This window comes from Hylobates moloch, unplaced genomic scaffold (genome assembly GCF_009828535.3).
Source record: "Hylobates moloch isolate HMO894 unplaced genomic scaffold, HMol_V3 SCAFFOLD_19, whole genome shotgun sequence".
NCBI classification, from domain to species: domain Eukaryota; kingdom Metazoa; phylum Chordata; class Mammalia; order Primates; family Hylobatidae; genus Hylobates; species Hylobates moloch.
The window spans coordinates 48,241,478-48,258,952 of NW_026652294.1; the positions used below are offsets into that span (position 1 = coordinate 48,241,478).

Genomic DNA, 17,475 nt, shown 5'->3' on the forward strand with positions numbered 1-17,475 from the left:
TTCTCTAAGGTAAATACTATTATTAATCCTATGGTAAGAAGTCCCACCAAAGATGTAACTTATGCTGTCTCAGGTCTAAAGAGAAAGACACCAGAATGTCACCTTGACCATCCTTGAGAGGATAAACTACTAGGCACAGTGCAAGCCAGTAATCTCAGCACTTTGGGAGGCCGGGGCGGGAGGAGATCAGGAGTTCAAGACAAGCCTGGCCAAAATGATGGCACCCCATCTCTACTAAAAATACAAAAATTAGCCAGGTGTAGTGGTGCACACCTGCATTCCCAGCTACTGAGGAACGAGAATCGCTTGAGCCCGGGAGGCAGAGTTGCGCTGAGCCCATCATGCCACTGTACTCCAGCTGGGTGGCTGAGCAAGATTCTCTCTCAAAAATAATAATAAAGAGGATAAAATTTTGGAGTATTAAAGGCCACTCTTCCTCTGGAGATAATCAAGGTACCTGCAATTTAAGCGTGAGCTGGTTGCTTTAATGTTCAGAAAGAATATGATCAAAACCATTTAGGGGTGGGGCCTCCTCCTACAGACAATGAAGGCAGCTACCCTTAGAAGCTCTATTATACTGGAAAAGAGACATGAGACCCTTCCTGCTTTAAGAATCAATGAAGCCAGGCATGCTGACTCACACCTGTACTCCCAGCACTTTGGGAGGCCGAGGTGGGCAGATCACCTGAGGTCAGGAGTTTGAGGCCAGCCTGGCCAACATGATGAAATCCTGTCTCTACTAATAACACAAAAATTAGCCGGGTGTGGTGGCGCACACCTGTAATCCCAGCTACTCCAGAGGCTGAGGCAGGAAAATTGCTTGAAGCCGGGAGGCAGAAGTTGCAGTGAGCCAAAGTCACGCCGCTGCACTCTAGCCTGGGAGACAGAGCGAGACTCTGTCTCCCAAAAAACAAAACAAAACAAAAAAAGAATCAATGAGAAGGGGCTGCCTGACCCCTGGTTGTGTGGATCCTTCGGGAAGGAAAGCGAACAGAGGTTCCAAGTCTACAAGGGAAAGAGCCCAGCCTACTCTGAAGAGCTTTGCGGGACAGCTCATCCAAACTACTGAGCTCTAAGAACTGGAACCCTGAAAACCCCAGCAAGAGGACACCCACAGCTGGACCAGGCCCCGAAGAAGCAGATCATCCTCCCTCAGAGATCCACAGCAGCTGGGAACCTGGATCTGCAGACCCTCTTGGTTTGATGGTACTGTGTGGGACCATCTGTCAACACTGACACCCTGTGGCAGTGAGAAGCAAAGGCAGCAGCCAGCTAAGCCTCCAGGCTCTCCCTGCTGGAACTAGAAAGTCCAAGTGGCCTCCTTCTTCTCTCCCTTTTTGGTTTTGTTTGTTCTGTTTCTGTTTGTTTGCTTTTGTTTTTGTTTTCCTCAAGATGGGGTGTCACTCTGTTGCCCAGGCTGGAGTGCAATGGCACGATCTCAGCTTACTGCAACTTCCGCCTCCCAGGATCAAGCGATTCTCCTGCCTCAGCCTCCCCAGTAGCTGGGATTACAGGTGCACACCACCATGCCTGGCTCATTTTTCCCATCCTTGTTGGATTTGCTGTGCTTCAAGGCACTGAGGCCATGAGGCAGGGTTTGCAGATACAGGATAACTACGGCCTTGATGAGGCTGATCCTGACACCGAAATGGCTGTGGATCCCTGCATGGGGCGGCTCTATACTCCTATCTCTTAAACCTGCTTCTTAACTTACTTCCCCAAAAACTCAATTCAGGGAAGGTGGATGATTTATATTAGACTCACATGATGAGAGAGCAGTAGCTCCACCTAGTGGAAACATTGAGGTTGAAAAGGTCATGTTCCGGGATGATGCTATTTTGCAAAGTCAAGATATTTCGTGTCCCTCCAGGAAGCCTTCCTTGATCCGAGTTACGATTTCTCTTAACAATCTGTTTTCCCAGTCGTAGGAGTTCATGCACAAATGTAATCTCCTACTTGTTTGTCTTGCTTTCCTAATAAATTTGTGGAAGCCAGGGACAATGTTTTGTTCACCACTGTATCCCCACGGCCTTGTATGTGGTGAAATGAAAGGCTTATTATTATTTTTTTTTTTTTTTGGAGACAGAGTCTTGCTCTGTTGCCAGGCTGGAGTGCAGTGGCACGATCTCGGCTCACTGCAAGCTCTGTCTCCCGGGTTCACGCCATTCTCCTTACTCAGCCTCCCGAGTAGCTGGGACTACAGGCGTCCACCACCATGCCCAGCTAATTTTTTTGTATTTTTAGTAGAGACGGGGTTTAACCGTGTTAGCCAGGCTGGTCTCAATCTCCTAACTTTGTGATCTGCCCACCTCGGCCTCCGAAAGTGCTGGGATTACAGGCGTGTGCCATCGTGCCCGGCCTTCCAAAGGGTTATTTTTATACTTAATCTATAACACCAGACTCAGGGGAGTTCTAGGAAGAATGGGAAAACGTTTTCCCTCTGCTGTCCGATGCCACGGTTTTTTCTAGCTGGTATCTGCAATTTGGAAGGCGATGGACCTCTCTCTATCTGGAAGTCTGAAGTTTAGTTTTTGTTTTTGTTTCCTTTGTTTTGTTTTTGAGACAGGGTCTGGCTCCGTCACCCAGGCTGGAGTGCAGTGCACGATCTCAACTCGCTGCAACCCTCCACCTCCTGTGCTCAAGTGATCCTCCCACCTCAGACTCCCAAGTAGCTGGGACTACAGGCATGTGCCACTATACCTGGCCTAGTTTTGTATTTTTTGTAGAAGTGGGGTTTTGCCATGTTGCCCCAGGCTATTTGAAAACTCCAGGGCTCAAGTGATTCACCCGCCTCAGCCTCCCAAAGTGCTGGGATTACAGGCGTGAGCCACCGCCCCCGGCCTGAATTTCAGTTTTGAAAGAAGGTCAAATATGCTGCTGCCGTGAGCTAATGCACCCCCTGCCCTGGGCTGGTTGTTTATGCTATCAACACGGTATTTTTTCCCTAGAAATTGTACTTAAAGTTATAAAATGCAGCCGGGAGCAGTGGCTCACGCCTGTATTACCAGCACTTTAGGAGGCCAAGGTGGGTGGATCGCGAGGTCAGGACTTCACGACTAGCCTGGCCAAGATGGTGAAACCCTGTCTCTACTAAAAATACAAAAAATTAGCTGGTCATGGTGGTGGGCACCTGTAATCCCAGCTACTCGGGAGGCTGAGGCAGAGAATTGCTTGAAACTGGGAGGTGGAGGTTGAAGCGAGCCAAAATCGCGCCACTGCACTCCAGCCTGGGCAACATAGCGAGACTCTATCTTAAAAAAAAAAAAAGAAAAAGTTATAAAATGCAACCATTTGACATAATAAGAGCTTTCAGCGGCCACGCACAGTGGCTCACACCTGTAATCCAGCCACTTTGGGAGGCCAATGTGGGCGAATCAAGAAGTCAGGAGATCAAGACCATCCTGGCTAACACGGTGAAACCTTGTCTCTGCTAAAAATACAAAAAATTAGCTGGGCATGGTGGCATGTGCCTGTAGTCCCAGCTACTTGGGAGGCTGAGGCAGGAGAATGGCATGAACCCAGGAGGCGGAGCTTGCAGTGAGCCGAGATCCCGCCATGGCACTCCAGCCTGGGCGACAGAGCAAGACTCCGTCTCAAAATAAATAAATAAATAAATAAGAGCTTTCAGCAATGACACAGAAGGGAAGGGAATTTCATTTGGATATCATAAAATCACTTTTATTTTTACCATAGCAACATTCCAGTGAACATTTCTTGACTGATTTGGGAGAAAAGATCTGGTTTTATGATTCCTCATGCCTTCTCCGAGGGTGAATATACTCTTTCCCAAGGACAGGAAAGGAAGCTGAATCATAAAATCCTATGAACATTTTCACAAGAGGATTCCTCTTGAAACTTCAAGGAAATTGTTTACAGACAGAAGAAAATATGTACTTGTTGATGAAAAGGGAGAGTAAACATTGCGACTGTAACCTAGACGCCCATATGGGTAAAAAAAAGAAAACTGGCGAATACGGACTCACAGGTGATCACTCTATGAAAAGGAATTCAGAGACGTTTGGAGCTCTTAACCTATGAGGCCAATTTCATGGAAGAACTCTACCTTCTTCTTCAGAGACAGAATATTGGGCTAAATAGGATGCTTGTCTGGCCTGAAGTGGAATTTCTTACCATCTGTATACTCCCCTAAGACCCACAACAGATGGTTACTGAGTTGAAGCTTGCCACTGATCCTTAATGATGTCAACAAGCTCAGCTCTGGGAGCTGGCACTCCAGAAGCTTCGGTCAAGGGAGCAAGGGAAAGTGGAGATGGGAACAGAGCTCTGATTCCTAGCCCCATATCTGACACTTACTCCCTTCAAAGTCCTATCCCTGGACTACAAATTTAGTTCCCAGTTAGTAATCAGAAAACTATGAAATATGAGTTGTATTTCTAAGATGTGCCTGACTTTAGTATGATGTTTAAGAGAAAAGGGCAGTGAGAACCATGAAGAAACAGCAGGATCTTTTCTTTTCTTTGTACCTAAGAGTGGACTGATGATGCACCTGGCAAGGCGCAAGAGGCCTTCTCACAAATCAAACATTGCGACTGACATTCCTAATGACTAGAGTGAGCTCTAAAGAGAAAGGTGGCTGGGCGCAGTGGCTCACACCTGTAATCCCAGCATTTTGGGAGGCCAGGGTGGGCGGGTCATTTGAGGTCAGGAGTTTGAGACCAGCCTGGCCAACATGGTGAAATCCCATCTCTACGAAAAATACAAAAATTAGACAGGCGTGGTGGTGTGCACCTGTAATCCCAGCTACTGGGGAGGCTGAGGCAGGAGAATCGCCTGAACCCGGGAAGCTGAAGTTGCAGTGAGCCGAGATCGCATCATCGCACTCCAGCCTAGGCGACAAGAGTGAGACTCCATCTCAAAAAAAAAAAAAAAAAGAGAGAGAGAGAAAGGTGAGCTTGTGGGCATATTGGACACATAGGACATGGGGCTTTGGGCCTGAAATACTGTTTTACAAGACAGAAAAACACAAAGGGGAATGCAGCCTGCCACTGTGTTTCTTCCTTTCTCCTCTATCCCTTCTTCCCTCCCTGGGAAACCATAGTAGCAGAAGTCTCATTCAGTCAAATAGCTGTCAATTATATGAGTTGTACTTTTCTCTTCCTGAACAGCAAACTGGCTTTCCTCCTCTTTGTCCTCCTCTTTCTGCCTACAGAGCAATTTCCTCCTGTCCACGTTGCAGGGCCGATAGCTCAAATACAGTGCTATGGTGAAGACACCCACTCCAAGGGCAACGGTAATAATGACAAAGAGGGTAGAGCTGATTCCTTCATCCAGTCCTGCCCAAGCACAGAAGACAGAGTTAGGAAAGTCTGAGAGTATGAGAATCACCCACCCCAGCCCACCAGGCCCACTTCTGAGTCTCATTCTTCCCAACCGAGTAGAATCTTTCTTATTTTCATGCTTGGATAAGAATCCCAAACCCCTGAGGGGTTTGCATCCTGGGCCTGGCAGCAGGGCAGCAAAGGTTACCTTGAACAATGACAGCAATGTCTTTGCTGACAGAGCCCAGCTGGTTAGTGGCTGTGCAGCAGTAGGTTCCAGTGTGGTTCTGGGTTCCCTTCTGTGGCACTTCAAGGTCAAAGACCACCCCATTCCAGGTACACACCAAGGCTGGAGCTGGGTTTCCCTTTGGGACGCAGGCGAGCGTGTGTTCCAGCCCTTCCAGCCAGGTCTGTTTGCCAGGGCAACTGGATTCCTCTAACCGTGGCTTGTCTGTAAAAACAGAGTTTCCCAAAGAGCTGAGTTCAGTGCACCACACTCCCTCCCTACCTTCAGCCCCTGCTCCCTCTCTTCCCCTCACCCAAATGCTGTCTCCCCACCCAACAGCTTTCCTTCCCAAGGGAGCACTAGCAGTTCCCCACTTTGAGCCAACTCTTCTTTCACACCTTCTCTATGGGCAGGGAGTCCCAGATGAAACCTAGGGGGTTTTTTTTGTTCGTTTGTTTGTTTTGAGATGGGTCTTGCTCTGTCGCCAAGCTGGAGTACGTGCAGTGGCGCGATCTCAGCTCACTGGAACCTCCACCTCCCAGGTTCAAGCAATTCTCCTGCCTCAGTTTCCCGAGTAGCTGGGACTACAGGCACATGCCCCCATGCCCAGCTAATTTTCGTATTTTTAGTAGAGACAGTGTTTCACCATGTGGGCCAGGATGGTCTCGATCTCTTGACCTCGTGATCCGCCCACCTTGACCTTCCAAAGCGTTGGGATTACAGGCGTGAGTCACCACGCCCCGCCAAAACCTAGGGTGTTTTTACCGATTCGGACTAAATGATAACCGTGCTCTGTCCGCGGTGGCCCTGGGGCCCCCGCTTCCCACCTTTGCTTCTCAGTGGGTAAGGAGCTAGGTAGTGGTGAACTCAGAGATGAGGATTTTTTCTTTTCTTTTCTTTTTTTCTTTTTTTTTTTTTTTGAGATGAAGTCTCGCTTTGTCATCCAGGCTAGAATGCAGTGGCGTGATCTCGGCTCACTACAACCTCCACCTCCCAGGTTTCAAGCAATTCTCCTGCCTCAGCCTCCTGAGTAGCTGGAATTACAGGCGCCCATGATCATGCCCGGCTAATATTTGTATTTTTAGTAGAGATGGGGTTTCACCATATTGGTCAGGCTGCTCTCGAACTCCTGACCTCTAGCCATCCACCTGCCTCGGCCTCCCAAAGTGCTGGGATTACAGGCGTGAGCCACCGCACCTGGCCTATTTTCTCTACTCTTCAAAATAGAAATTTGTATATGGAATTTTTGGAAATTTCCCTTTTCAGCATAAACTCCCACTATCACTTCCTTTGTTATCCTCGGCCATCGACCTTCAACTAATGTTGCCTGATCACTTTAACCCCTTTCCTTTATGTTCCCAGTTTCCCCTCATCTGGTTCCCCACTCGCTTTCCCGGGAGTAAGGTAAGCTTGGAGAGCTTTCCTTTTATTCTCTCCTTTGATTTTTTTTTTTTTATGAGAAAAATATGGCAACTCTAATAATGAAGCACTGCTGGCCAAGAAGCTCTCTAGAAATGGGAAAATAATAATCCTTATTTTGACAAGAAAGATCAGGCCTCCACTCACATAGGACGTGGAGCTGGATCACAGTGGTTTCCATCAAACGCTGACCCTGCACATCCAAAGAGGCCTCGCAGGAGAAATTTCGGCCATCATTTTCCTCCCTGGCAGTAAGTAGAAGTCAGGCAGGCTCCCCAGGGGCAGGGAGGTCTGGGGCTCCCTGAAGCCGAAGAGTAGGGCTGGATGATGTTAATACATGCCCTGAGCAGGTCACATTAATGTCGGTCCCTGCCAATGGGTATGATTCTTTTAGCTCCAGGATTGGTGGAGGGAAGCCTGTAAGGAAAGGAAAAGGAGAACCAGACACATTTCTCAAAACTAGCAGACACTTCTGCACTCTTGCTGCTGATAAAAGCCCTTGGGAAGGCAGACAACAAGGGAAAGACTTTGGATACCATTGCTTCTTCTGTAAAAGCTGAAGGAAAGAATGAGGTGGTTTGGGGATTCAAGAGCTTCTTTTATGCATGCATGCATTTAGCTATGCTTCGCTGCAAGGACTGCAAGATGACTTTTCATCTTACAGCTTTCCTCCTCACCTCAAATAAGTGTTCCTAAGAAGTAGTTCAGGGCATCCACAATCACTCTGTAAGCAGGACAGCCTAAGGAAACTGGGGATGAAGGCTGGAAAGAACTACTGTAGAAATACATGTCCCCAATCTGCCTGCATTTACCAGAGAAAGATGAAGACTCATGTTCACTTGAGAGCATACCCAGCAAAGGGCAGCAGGGATATCTACAGCCGAATCACCAACCCGTTACTCTGTGTTTTCAGCAGCAGAGAACCCGTATGAAAAAGGAAGAGCCAGGTCACTTACTGTAGCTATGCACTAGCTTTCTTGTTTTCTGTTCCATTGGACCCAGAGATGCAAGGCAAGACAGTTCCTGATCACCAGCCTCCATGGCCCAAATGGTAGCATTGGCCCATGCTGTGTCCCCCTCCCAGGAAAGGAAGGAGCTCAGCTCTTGGTCTTCCAGGAACATGTGGAACATAACTTCTTCGGGTGGAAACACCCTAGCCACCTCGCAGCTCACAGTCTCCGCCATCCCAGCCTCCAAAAGGGAAGAGACCCAGATGTGGGGACTCTGAGAGAATTCTGCCAAAAAAAAATGAGGACAAGAAGAGAAAGGAGAAAAGCCATGATAAATCACACATCATGCAGGACCCTTCAAGGTAGGAAGGGAGTAGGGCTAAAATGTCTCTCTTCCCCAGGGTGAGTTTAAAGCTCAAGCAAAGGTGGAGCTCAGTTACTCTCACACCCTCACCCTAAACCCCGTGAGAACTTAGTCCCAAAGGCCAAGGCAAGATGAGCCCCAGGATTCCTCCTGCACTTGAGTTCTGACTCACCAAAGATCCGGACTATTTTGATGGGTGAGCTGCCTTGAAAGAGCCTCCCACCTTGCAAACTCAAGTCCAGTTCTGCACGGCAGGAAAAATTGCACCTGTCGTTCTCCTTTTGGGCTCTGACACTGATGATGGCCTCAGCTCTTTGGGAGGCCACAGCCAAGCTCATAAAGTTCTTTCTATGCAGTTCTTGGTTACCCTGGAGAAGGGCAAGGGTGAGACTCTCCAAGGGTGCTACACTGGGCACATGACACTTCACTGTGAAGGCTTCATCCACAGCCACCCAGGCAGGCTGCAGCTCCAGGATCACTTGCTCTGGTGGCTCTTTAAGACAAAAAAGCAGGACTTGATGAGCATGCCACCCACCTCTCCAGAAAGAAACAGCATAGGACAGGAAGATGAGGTGATACAAATCGCAGAAGGTGACTGCCATCCTTAAACCATCTGATCAGCAATGTCAGCTTTCTGCCATCCCTGCCCTAGATGGGGTGAGTTAGTCTTCTGGCTCTTCTTCTTCCCATCAAAAGTGGCTATGGCCATAGCAAAGAAGAGTGACTGCTGAGGGAGGGTCCCTTGCTTTGACTGTTGCTGCCATTCTGGAAAGCATTGATCTCTTACAAGAGGGGCTTCAGAGGCAAGAGCAGCTTCCAGGGGCTCCTTAGCATCACACAAAATCTATACCGTAGCAGGCCAGGTGCGGTGGCTCACGCCTGTAATCCCAGCACTTTGGGAGGCCAAGGCAAGCGGATCACTTGAGGTCAGGAGTTCTAGACCAGCCAGGCCAAGATGGTGAAACCCAGTCTCTACTAAAAATACAAAAATTAGCCAGGTGTGGTGGCAGGCGCCTGTAATCCCAGCTACTCGGGAGGCTGAGGCAGAGAATTGCTTGAACCTGGGAGGCAAAGGTTGCAGTGAGCCAAGATTGCGCTACTGCACTCCAACCTGGGCAACAGAGCAAGACTCCATCTCAAAACAAACAAACAAACAAACAAACCAAACTATAGCTAACCAAGTTCTGACCCCACAGAGACCACATTTGCTTTCGTGGCCATATCTTTGCCCATGTTATTTGCCCACCTGAAAGGCCTTCCTCACCTGTCCCCTTCAATTCAAACCCTAACCATCCTGGGGGAGGGCAGTGCAGGAGCCTCCTCTACCAAGGAGCTTTCTCAAGGCTGCCTCAGCTCACAAAGACCCTTCTCTCTCCAATCTCTGTTTATTCCAAGAGCTTGTAGCAAACAATTCAGCATTAATTTTATACCTTTTTTTTTAAGAGACAGGATCCCACTCTGTTGCCCAGGCTGGAGTGCAGTGGTGTGATCACAGATCACTGCAGGCTTGAACTTCTAGGCTCCGGGGATCCTCCCACCTTAGCCTCCCAAGTAGCTAGGACCACAGGCGCACACCACTATGCCTGGCTAATTTTAAAAACTTTTTTTGTAGAAACAGAGGTCTCACTGTGTTTCTCAAGCTGGCCTCAAACTCCTGGCCTCAAGTGATCCTCCTGCCTTGGCCTCCCAAAGTGCTGGGATTAAAGCATGAGCCACTGTGGCCAGCCTAATCTTATACTTTTTGGTAATTTAACCATAAACATTATTAGCATATGTTTCCTGTATTGAAGATATTTTCAAGCACAGATACCTAGATGCTCTCTATGGTCTGCTCCTAATTTAAAACTCAGAAGAAAGCCTACATCAAAGGGAAGTAGAAGTGGGCCAGGCTCACTTCTACTTGCTGGACTTGAGGTGGCTCACGCCTGTAATCCTAGCACTTTGGGAGGCTGAGGCAGATAGATCACTTCAGGTCAGGAGTCCAAGACCAACCTGGCCAACATGGTGAAACCCCTGTCTCTACTAAAAAAATACAAAAATTAGCCAGGCGTGGTGGTGGCTGCCTGTAGTCGCAGCTACTGGGGAGGCTGAGGCAGGAGAATTGCTTGAACCTAGGAGGTGGAGGCTGCAGTGAGCTGAGATCACACCACTGCACTCTAGCCTGAGCAATAGAGCAAGATTCCATCTCAAAAAAAAAAAAATGAAAAAGGTGATTGGATCTAGAATCCCTACAGTATGACAGAAATCTTTATTAAGGGCCTTAATTATCTCCCCTAATTAGAAACATTTGTCCCATCCTTCCCTAAATAAGACATGTTCATGTTTCCCCATTCCTCCTTTCCATCCCCCTGCCCCCAGCCCTCAGCCTTACTCACGATACACAGTGATGCCAAGGCTTGTGTCCTTTTGAATCCCTGCACAAGAGAAGAAGCACTGCAGGATAGAATTCTCTGTGACATCCTCCAGAAGAGACTCTTTCCACTAAGGCCCTTTGCCCGCCTGAGTTTTCTTTAAGAAGGTCTCAATTCCACTGGGTTCTGGGTCTGGGCAAGTAGTGCTGCGGTTGACCACTAGGGACTGTCCAAACTCTACCAAGGCCTGATTTGGCCAAATAGAAACCTCAAACAACTCTTCCCGGACCCCTGAAATATGAACCACATATGCCAATGACTCTGGTGAGGACCATGAGACCCAAATAAATACAGAACCTATTCTATCTAGTTCCAGGTTAGAGAACAGGAAACCTTCCCTGAATAAAAAGGTCCAGAGGACCAGACAGGACAAAAGACCTGTAATTGGCTGGGCGCGGTGGCTCACACCTGTAATCCTCCCCACTTTGGGAGGCCAAGGTGGGCGGATCACCCAAGGTCAGAAGTTCAAGGCCAGCCTGACCAACATGGAGAAACCCCATCTCTACTAAAAACACAAAATTAGCCAGGTGTGGTGATGCGTGCCTGTAATCCCAGCTACTCAGGAGGCTGAGGCGGAGAATCACTTGAACCCGGGAGGCAGAGGTTGCAGTGAGTTGAGATTGTGCCACTGCACTCCAGCCTGGGCAACAAGAGCAAAACTCCATCTCAAACAAACAAACAAAAAAACCTGTAGTTAACAAGTTAGCTCTGATTCCACCACTATTCCCTCCACCTATCTTCTTTCTTGAGAACTTGAATTCTCTATTAGTATCACCATGGAAATTATGAGTTGCTAAAAAAAATTATGCCCAGGAAACCAATATCTTCCTAAACTTTCAGAATTCTTGAAAGCTCCCCATGATAGGCTGCTGTGGACCCTCACAGGATTCGAACTTCATTACTTATCCCTGAAAGCAGTGCCTCTCTCAAACATGGCTAAGGATTCCCTTTGCCAGAATCACCCTGAATGCTTGTAAACTGCCGATTCCAACTCCACCTCAGAGTGCATGGTTTCAAACCTGTGAAGGTGGGACCTGAAAATATGCTAAGGAATAAAACAAGCCTCCCGGTGACCCTTATGCACACCAAATTCTCAGATCCATTGGCCTGCAGGTAACTCCCACGGTCACTCATTTCCCATGCCTCTTCTTTATGCCTCTTCTCAGAGTGAGACAATTCCATTTTGATTTGGCGCTAAGGGAATGGATGTTTTGGATGCTTACAAATTTCGTCTGTTCTGGAAATCTCTGATGCAGTGGGAGATGTCAGATGGATTTTTATTTTATTTTATTTTACTTTATTTTATTTTATTTTTGAGACAGAGTTTCACTCTTTTTGCCCAGGCTGGAGTGCAATGGCGCGATCTCGGCTCACTGCAACCTCCGCCTCCCACGTTCAAGTAATTCTCCTGCCCCAGCCTCCCAAGTAGCTGGGATTACAGGCGGTGCCACCATGCCCGGCTAATTTTAGTAGAGATGGGGTTTCACCATGTTGGCCAGGCTGGTCTTGAACTCCTGACTTTGGGTGATCCGCCTGCCTCAGCCTCCCAAAGTGCTGGGATTATAGGTGTGAGCCACCGTGCCCGGCCAAGCCACCACACCTGGCCTCGGATGGATTTTAGATGCCTGATGTAGATAAAGGGCACGGAGACTTCAGGAAGTCCTGAAGGCTTCTCTACAGGTGCCCTTTAGCTAGTCCATATCTACCATCTATTTCACCTCTCAATACCAGTCCCCTCTGGGAATACACAGCTCTTGTAGCAGTGTTATCTGCTAAGTCCCTTGTTCCTTTCCTGTCATCAGGAGAACTCACTTTTTGTACCTGAGCTATGGGTCCTGTCTTACCAAGAGCCTATTATAGTTCATCATGACACAAATGGTGACAACAAAGAAGTAAAAACATTCTCAAGAGGAGAAACACAAGGCAGTCCTGGGGCAGAAGGGAACCAAGAGGAGAAGGCATGTTTCCTAGGGAGAGTCCTCTCTGATAGTCTATTAACTAGTGTTATCCCAAATACAAGCCAGAGACCCTAAGGATTCTGTGTCCTAGTGATCCAAGAGATGGGAATCTTTCCCCCAGGTCCAGATGAATGAACACTGAAGTGTCACCCCACTCAGGACTCCCCATGCCCTTCCTCACTGACCAGCTACCTGTGTCCTGACACATACTGGTTTAAAAAGCTTTCCCAAATAGCCTCATCTGGGCAAAGGATCAAGGCCAGCAGGGCCCAGACACCAAACAGAAGCGTTTTCATCCTGATGAGAAGGGCCAAAGGCTGGAGAGAAAAAGGCAGCAATGCTGGAGAAAGTGACCAAAAATATATATATAAGGAAAATTTTTTATTTGATATTAAAAGTCAGTCCCTTTCCTGAAACCTCACTAGTCTAGAAAAATTACAGCAAAAACATCAGCAGTGAAGGTGTACTAAAAGAATGTCTTGTATTATATCTATTTATTTCAGTTTGGCTTATGTGCATAGCAAAAACATGGGGGAAATTATGAAAAAGGATGAGGCGATATTATCGAGATTCCTGTATAAGTTGTATTCTACTTACCTTTTTACTAGTTTGCCTCCATCTATTAGACTGAGTCAATAGAAGGGTGCTGGCACGGAAACATGAAAAACTGAGTTTAGGCTGGGCACGGTGGCTCATACCTGTAATCCCAGCACTTTGGGAGGCTGAGGCGGGTGGATCACCTGAGGTAGGAGTTTCAGACCAGCCTGGCCAACATGGTGAAACCCCGTCTCTACTAAAAAAATACAAAATGAGTTAGGCGTGGTGGTGGGTGCCTATAATCCCAGCTACTCGGGAGGCTGAGGCCGGAGAATCGCTTGAACCCAGGAGGCGGAGGTTGCAGTTAGCCGAGATCGTGCGACTGCACTCCAGCCTGGGCGACAGAGTGAGACTCCATCTCAAAAAAATAAAACAAAACAAAAACTCATTCAAGCAAACTTCTTCTAAGAAAGGCTTCTTGACTAGCCTTATCCCACTTCACAGTCCCTTACTTGTTATACGTGATCTCTACCTCACTTTATGCCAAACAAGATTTCTGAAGTTGCATATATTAGTTCACTTTGGTGAATTATTTCAGTCATGTAATCATCACTATACTAGAAATTCCTTGAGGGTAAGAGGCTCTAGTGTACTTACCTTGTGTCTCCAACAACTAGCACAGAGCCTATGATATTCTGGGTGTTCCATAAATGAAGGACTACCCTCCAATTTTGTATTTAATTTTCATACAGCGGGTTTGGAACAGTTCTAACTCCACTTCTATGCTGGTCTGAAAGTTTCTTTTTTTAAATACAGGGATAACAGGCATATGAAAAATTATACTCCCAAGTGAAGGTTACCCTTCAAAATAACCACTTTGGAAGGCTATCATCTTATTCCAGTGATGACACAATTATTCAAAACCTTTCTTGAAATTATTTATTTATATATTGAGACAGGGTCTTGCTTTGTTGCCCAGGCTGAAGTGCAGTGGTGTGATCACAGCTTGCTGCAGCCTCAAATTCCTGGGCTCAAGCAATCCTCCCACCTCAGTCTCTTGAGTCGCAGGGACTACAAGCACACACCAGCACACCCAGATAATTTTTTTATTAAATGCTCTTGTAGAGACGGGGGTCTCACTATATTGCCCAGGCTAATCTTGAACTCCTGGCCTCCAGTGATCCTCACACCTAAGCCTCCCAAGGTTCTTGGATTACAGGCATAAGCCACCATGCCCAGCCTGAAAGTAATTTAGAACTGGCTTTTAAGTCACATAAGAAAAATCAAGCTGGGCACGGTGACTCATGCCTATAATCCCAGAATTTTGGGACACCAAAGTGGGAGGATTGCTTGAGCCCACTGGTTTGAGAGCAACCTAGGCAACATAGCAAGACCCCTGTCTCTACAAAAAAATTTTAAAAGTTAGCCAGGTGTGGTTATGCTCACCTGTAGTGCTAGCTACCTGGGAGGCTGAGGTGGGAGGATCACTTGAGCCAAAGAGTTTGAGGCTGCAGTGAGTCATGACCACACCTCTGTACTCCAGCCTGGGCAACAGAGGAAGACCTTGTCAAAAATAAATAAATAAATAAAGCAAGCTCTCCTCTTTGCTACCGAACCAAACCGGGTCTGTCTGCCCACGTGCAATGTAAAGCCAAACACTGAAGCACCAGATTTTTGTAGAGATAAAAGTTTATTGCAAGGTGGCTGAGCAAGAAGACAGGCTCAAATATGTCTCTTCAATCTGGAGTCTGGAACAAATTTTAAGGGTGAGGGAGGACATGGGCATAGGTGGAAGTGCTGGCAGGACAGGTTTTGATCCGAAGGACTTCAAACAGTACCACTTATGGTAAGATATGGTAAAGGGTCTTATCACTGGACATTACTGGGCTTGGACCCGTTGCTTTTGAACGTGTTCCCATGCTCAAATTCCAGCCATGTCCCAATCTTTTGGTTCTGCTGAGGGGCAAGACTTTAGTTCCTCGGTTATTTGAGGTAAAAGTCTCCCTTTCCGCACATGCTCTGACTGTATGAATTGCAACTTCTTGGCTCTGTGCCTGTAAAATAACTTGATACCCCGTTATTAGCGGAGTAGAAGCAGTTAGAACTAATCCAGCAGTTACACTCTCCAATGTGTAGATCTTGTGATGTTTTAATCTATAACATAAATCCAGATTATTTGTGCTTTAATGGGGCCACAGTGTCACAAACAATTCCCCTTAGAGATTAATCCAAGAACTCCTGTTTTACTCATCTCTGTAGCTTGCTGATGTTACCTTCTTGTTGTTGTTGTTGTTGTTGTTGTTGTTGTTTTTTGAGACGAAGTCTCGCTCTGTCGCCCAGGCTGGAGTGCAATGGTGCAATCTCTGCTCACTGCAAGCTCCACCTCCCGGGTTCATGCCATTCTCCTGCCTCAGCCTCCCAAGTAGCTGGGACTACAGGTGACCACCACCACGCCCGGCTAATTTTTTGTATTTTTAGTAGAATGGGGTTTCACCATGTTCGCCAGGATGGTCTCGATCTCCTGACCTTGTGATCCGCCTGCCTCGGCCTCCCAAAGTGCTGGGATTACAGGCATGAGCCACTGCGCCTGGGCCTTTTTTTTTTTTTTTCCTGAGATGGGGTCTCATTCAGTCACCCAGGCTAGAGTGCAGTGGTGTGATCATAGCTCACCACAGCCTCAGACTCCTGGGTTCAAGCAATCCTCCCATCTAGGCATTCCAAAGTGCTGGGATTACAGGTGTGAGCCGCTGCACCTGACCTGATGTTACCTTCTTCTGCATAGCCTAGCACTGCTGTCAATTTTTTTTTTTTTTTTTTTTTTGAGACGGAGTCTTGTTCTGTTGCCCAGGCTGGAGTGCAGTGGTGCAATCTCTACTCACTGCAACCTCCACCTCCCTGGTTCAAGCGATTCTGCCTCAGCCTCCCAAGGAGCTGGGACTACAGGCACGTGCTACCCCGCCCAGCTAATTTTTTTTTGTATTTTTAGAGAGATGGGGTTTCCCTGTGTTAGCCAGGATTGTCTCGATCTCCTGACCTCATGATCCACCCACCTCAGCCTCCCAAAGTGCTGGGATTACAGGCGTGAGCCACCATGCCTGGCTGCACTGCTGTCAGTTTATATCTCATAGACTATGTTCTGCTTTTACAGTCTTAGCAAAAAAAACAAAAAAAGGAAAAAAAAATTCCCATTGCTCATTACTATAAGCCAAGCTAATCGGTTTTTCTTTGTAGTTGCTACTAGTATTATCTCTATGCCCGTAAAGAGTCTTAAGAAAACAGTCCTGGGCGAGTTGTTTTTGTTTTCATACCCATATACAGACACATACTTTGTTCTTTGTTGTTTCATGCCCTGCCCTCACCCCACTATCCCCATAGCTCCAATCTTTTGTCCTTGTTTTCACGTAGCACGTTATGATCAGGTTCTGAAACACAAAATTTTGCATTTATCTTGCTAAGGAGAAAGAAAGCAGTAACCCCAAGGAGAAATTATTTTAAATTTATTTTGGAATTCCTTTTGCTTATTCTGTGGATTATATCCCAAATTAGAGATTTAAACTGAGGCTGGGAGTGGTGGCTCATGCCTGTAATCCCAGGACTTCGGGAGGCAGAAGCAGGCAGATTACCTGAGGTCAGGAGTTCAAGACCAGCCTGGCCAACATGGCGAAACACTGTCTGTACTAAAAATACAAAAATTAGCTGGACGTGGTGGTGGGCGCCTATAATTCCAGCTACTTGGGAGGCTGAGGCAGGAGAATTGCTTGAACCTGGGAGGCAGAGGTTGCAGTGAGCCGAGACTGTGCCACTGCATTCCAGAGCAAAACTCTGTCTCAAAAAAAAAAAAAAAAAAAAGGTTTAAACTGTCTGAAAGTCTTGGCCTGCACTCCAGCCACTGGGAGGTCTGCTGCAGGAGAGGGGTAGGCAGTGAGAGGAGGGTGGGGACGCATGCTGTTGGATTGCTTTGGCCACGCGTGTGAACTAAACTTCGCGTCCAAGTTTGGGATTCTCGCCTTCCATTCAGTCAGTGGTTTCTTGCTGCCCTTTCTTCCTCCCTCCCTCCCTCCTCCCTTCCTTCCTTCCTCCCTCTCTCCCTCTCCCTTCCCTCCCTGCCTCCTTCCTTCTTTCCCTCCCTCCCTCCCTTCCCTCCCTCCTTCCTTCTTTCTTGCCTTCCATTCATATTTTCATATTCAAGGGTTTCTTGCTGTTTTCTCTTTTGTCTTCTTTCTTTCCTTTTTTTTTTCTTTTTTTTTTTTGAGACAGAGTTTGCTCTTGTTGCCCAGACTGGAGTGCAATGGCCCGATCTCCGCTCACTGCCACCTCCGCCTCCCAGATTC

At 47.3% G+C, this 17,475-nt stretch overlaps 1 protein-coding gene across 1 annotated transcript in view; it reads right to left on the minus strand.

The window, feature by feature from the left end:
• The window catches only part of LOC116458381 (intercellular adhesion molecule 5), a 19,308-nt gene extending 6,405 nt beyond the window's left edge, over nt 1–12,903 (minus strand). The window contains 8 exon segments of the mRNA XM_032137999.2: nt 1,031–1,087; nt 5,109–5,294; nt 5,488–5,730; nt 7,072–7,341; nt 7,881–8,159; nt 8,411–8,731; nt 10,614–10,868; nt 12,831–12,903. Of these exon segments, the coding sequence (XP_031993890.2) occupies nt 1,031–1,087; nt 5,109–5,294; nt 5,488–5,730; nt 7,072–7,341; nt 7,881–8,159; nt 8,411–8,731; nt 10,614–10,868; nt 12,831–12,903 (1,684 nt within the window).
• Nucleotides 12,904–17,475: the final 4,572 nt, after the last annotated feature.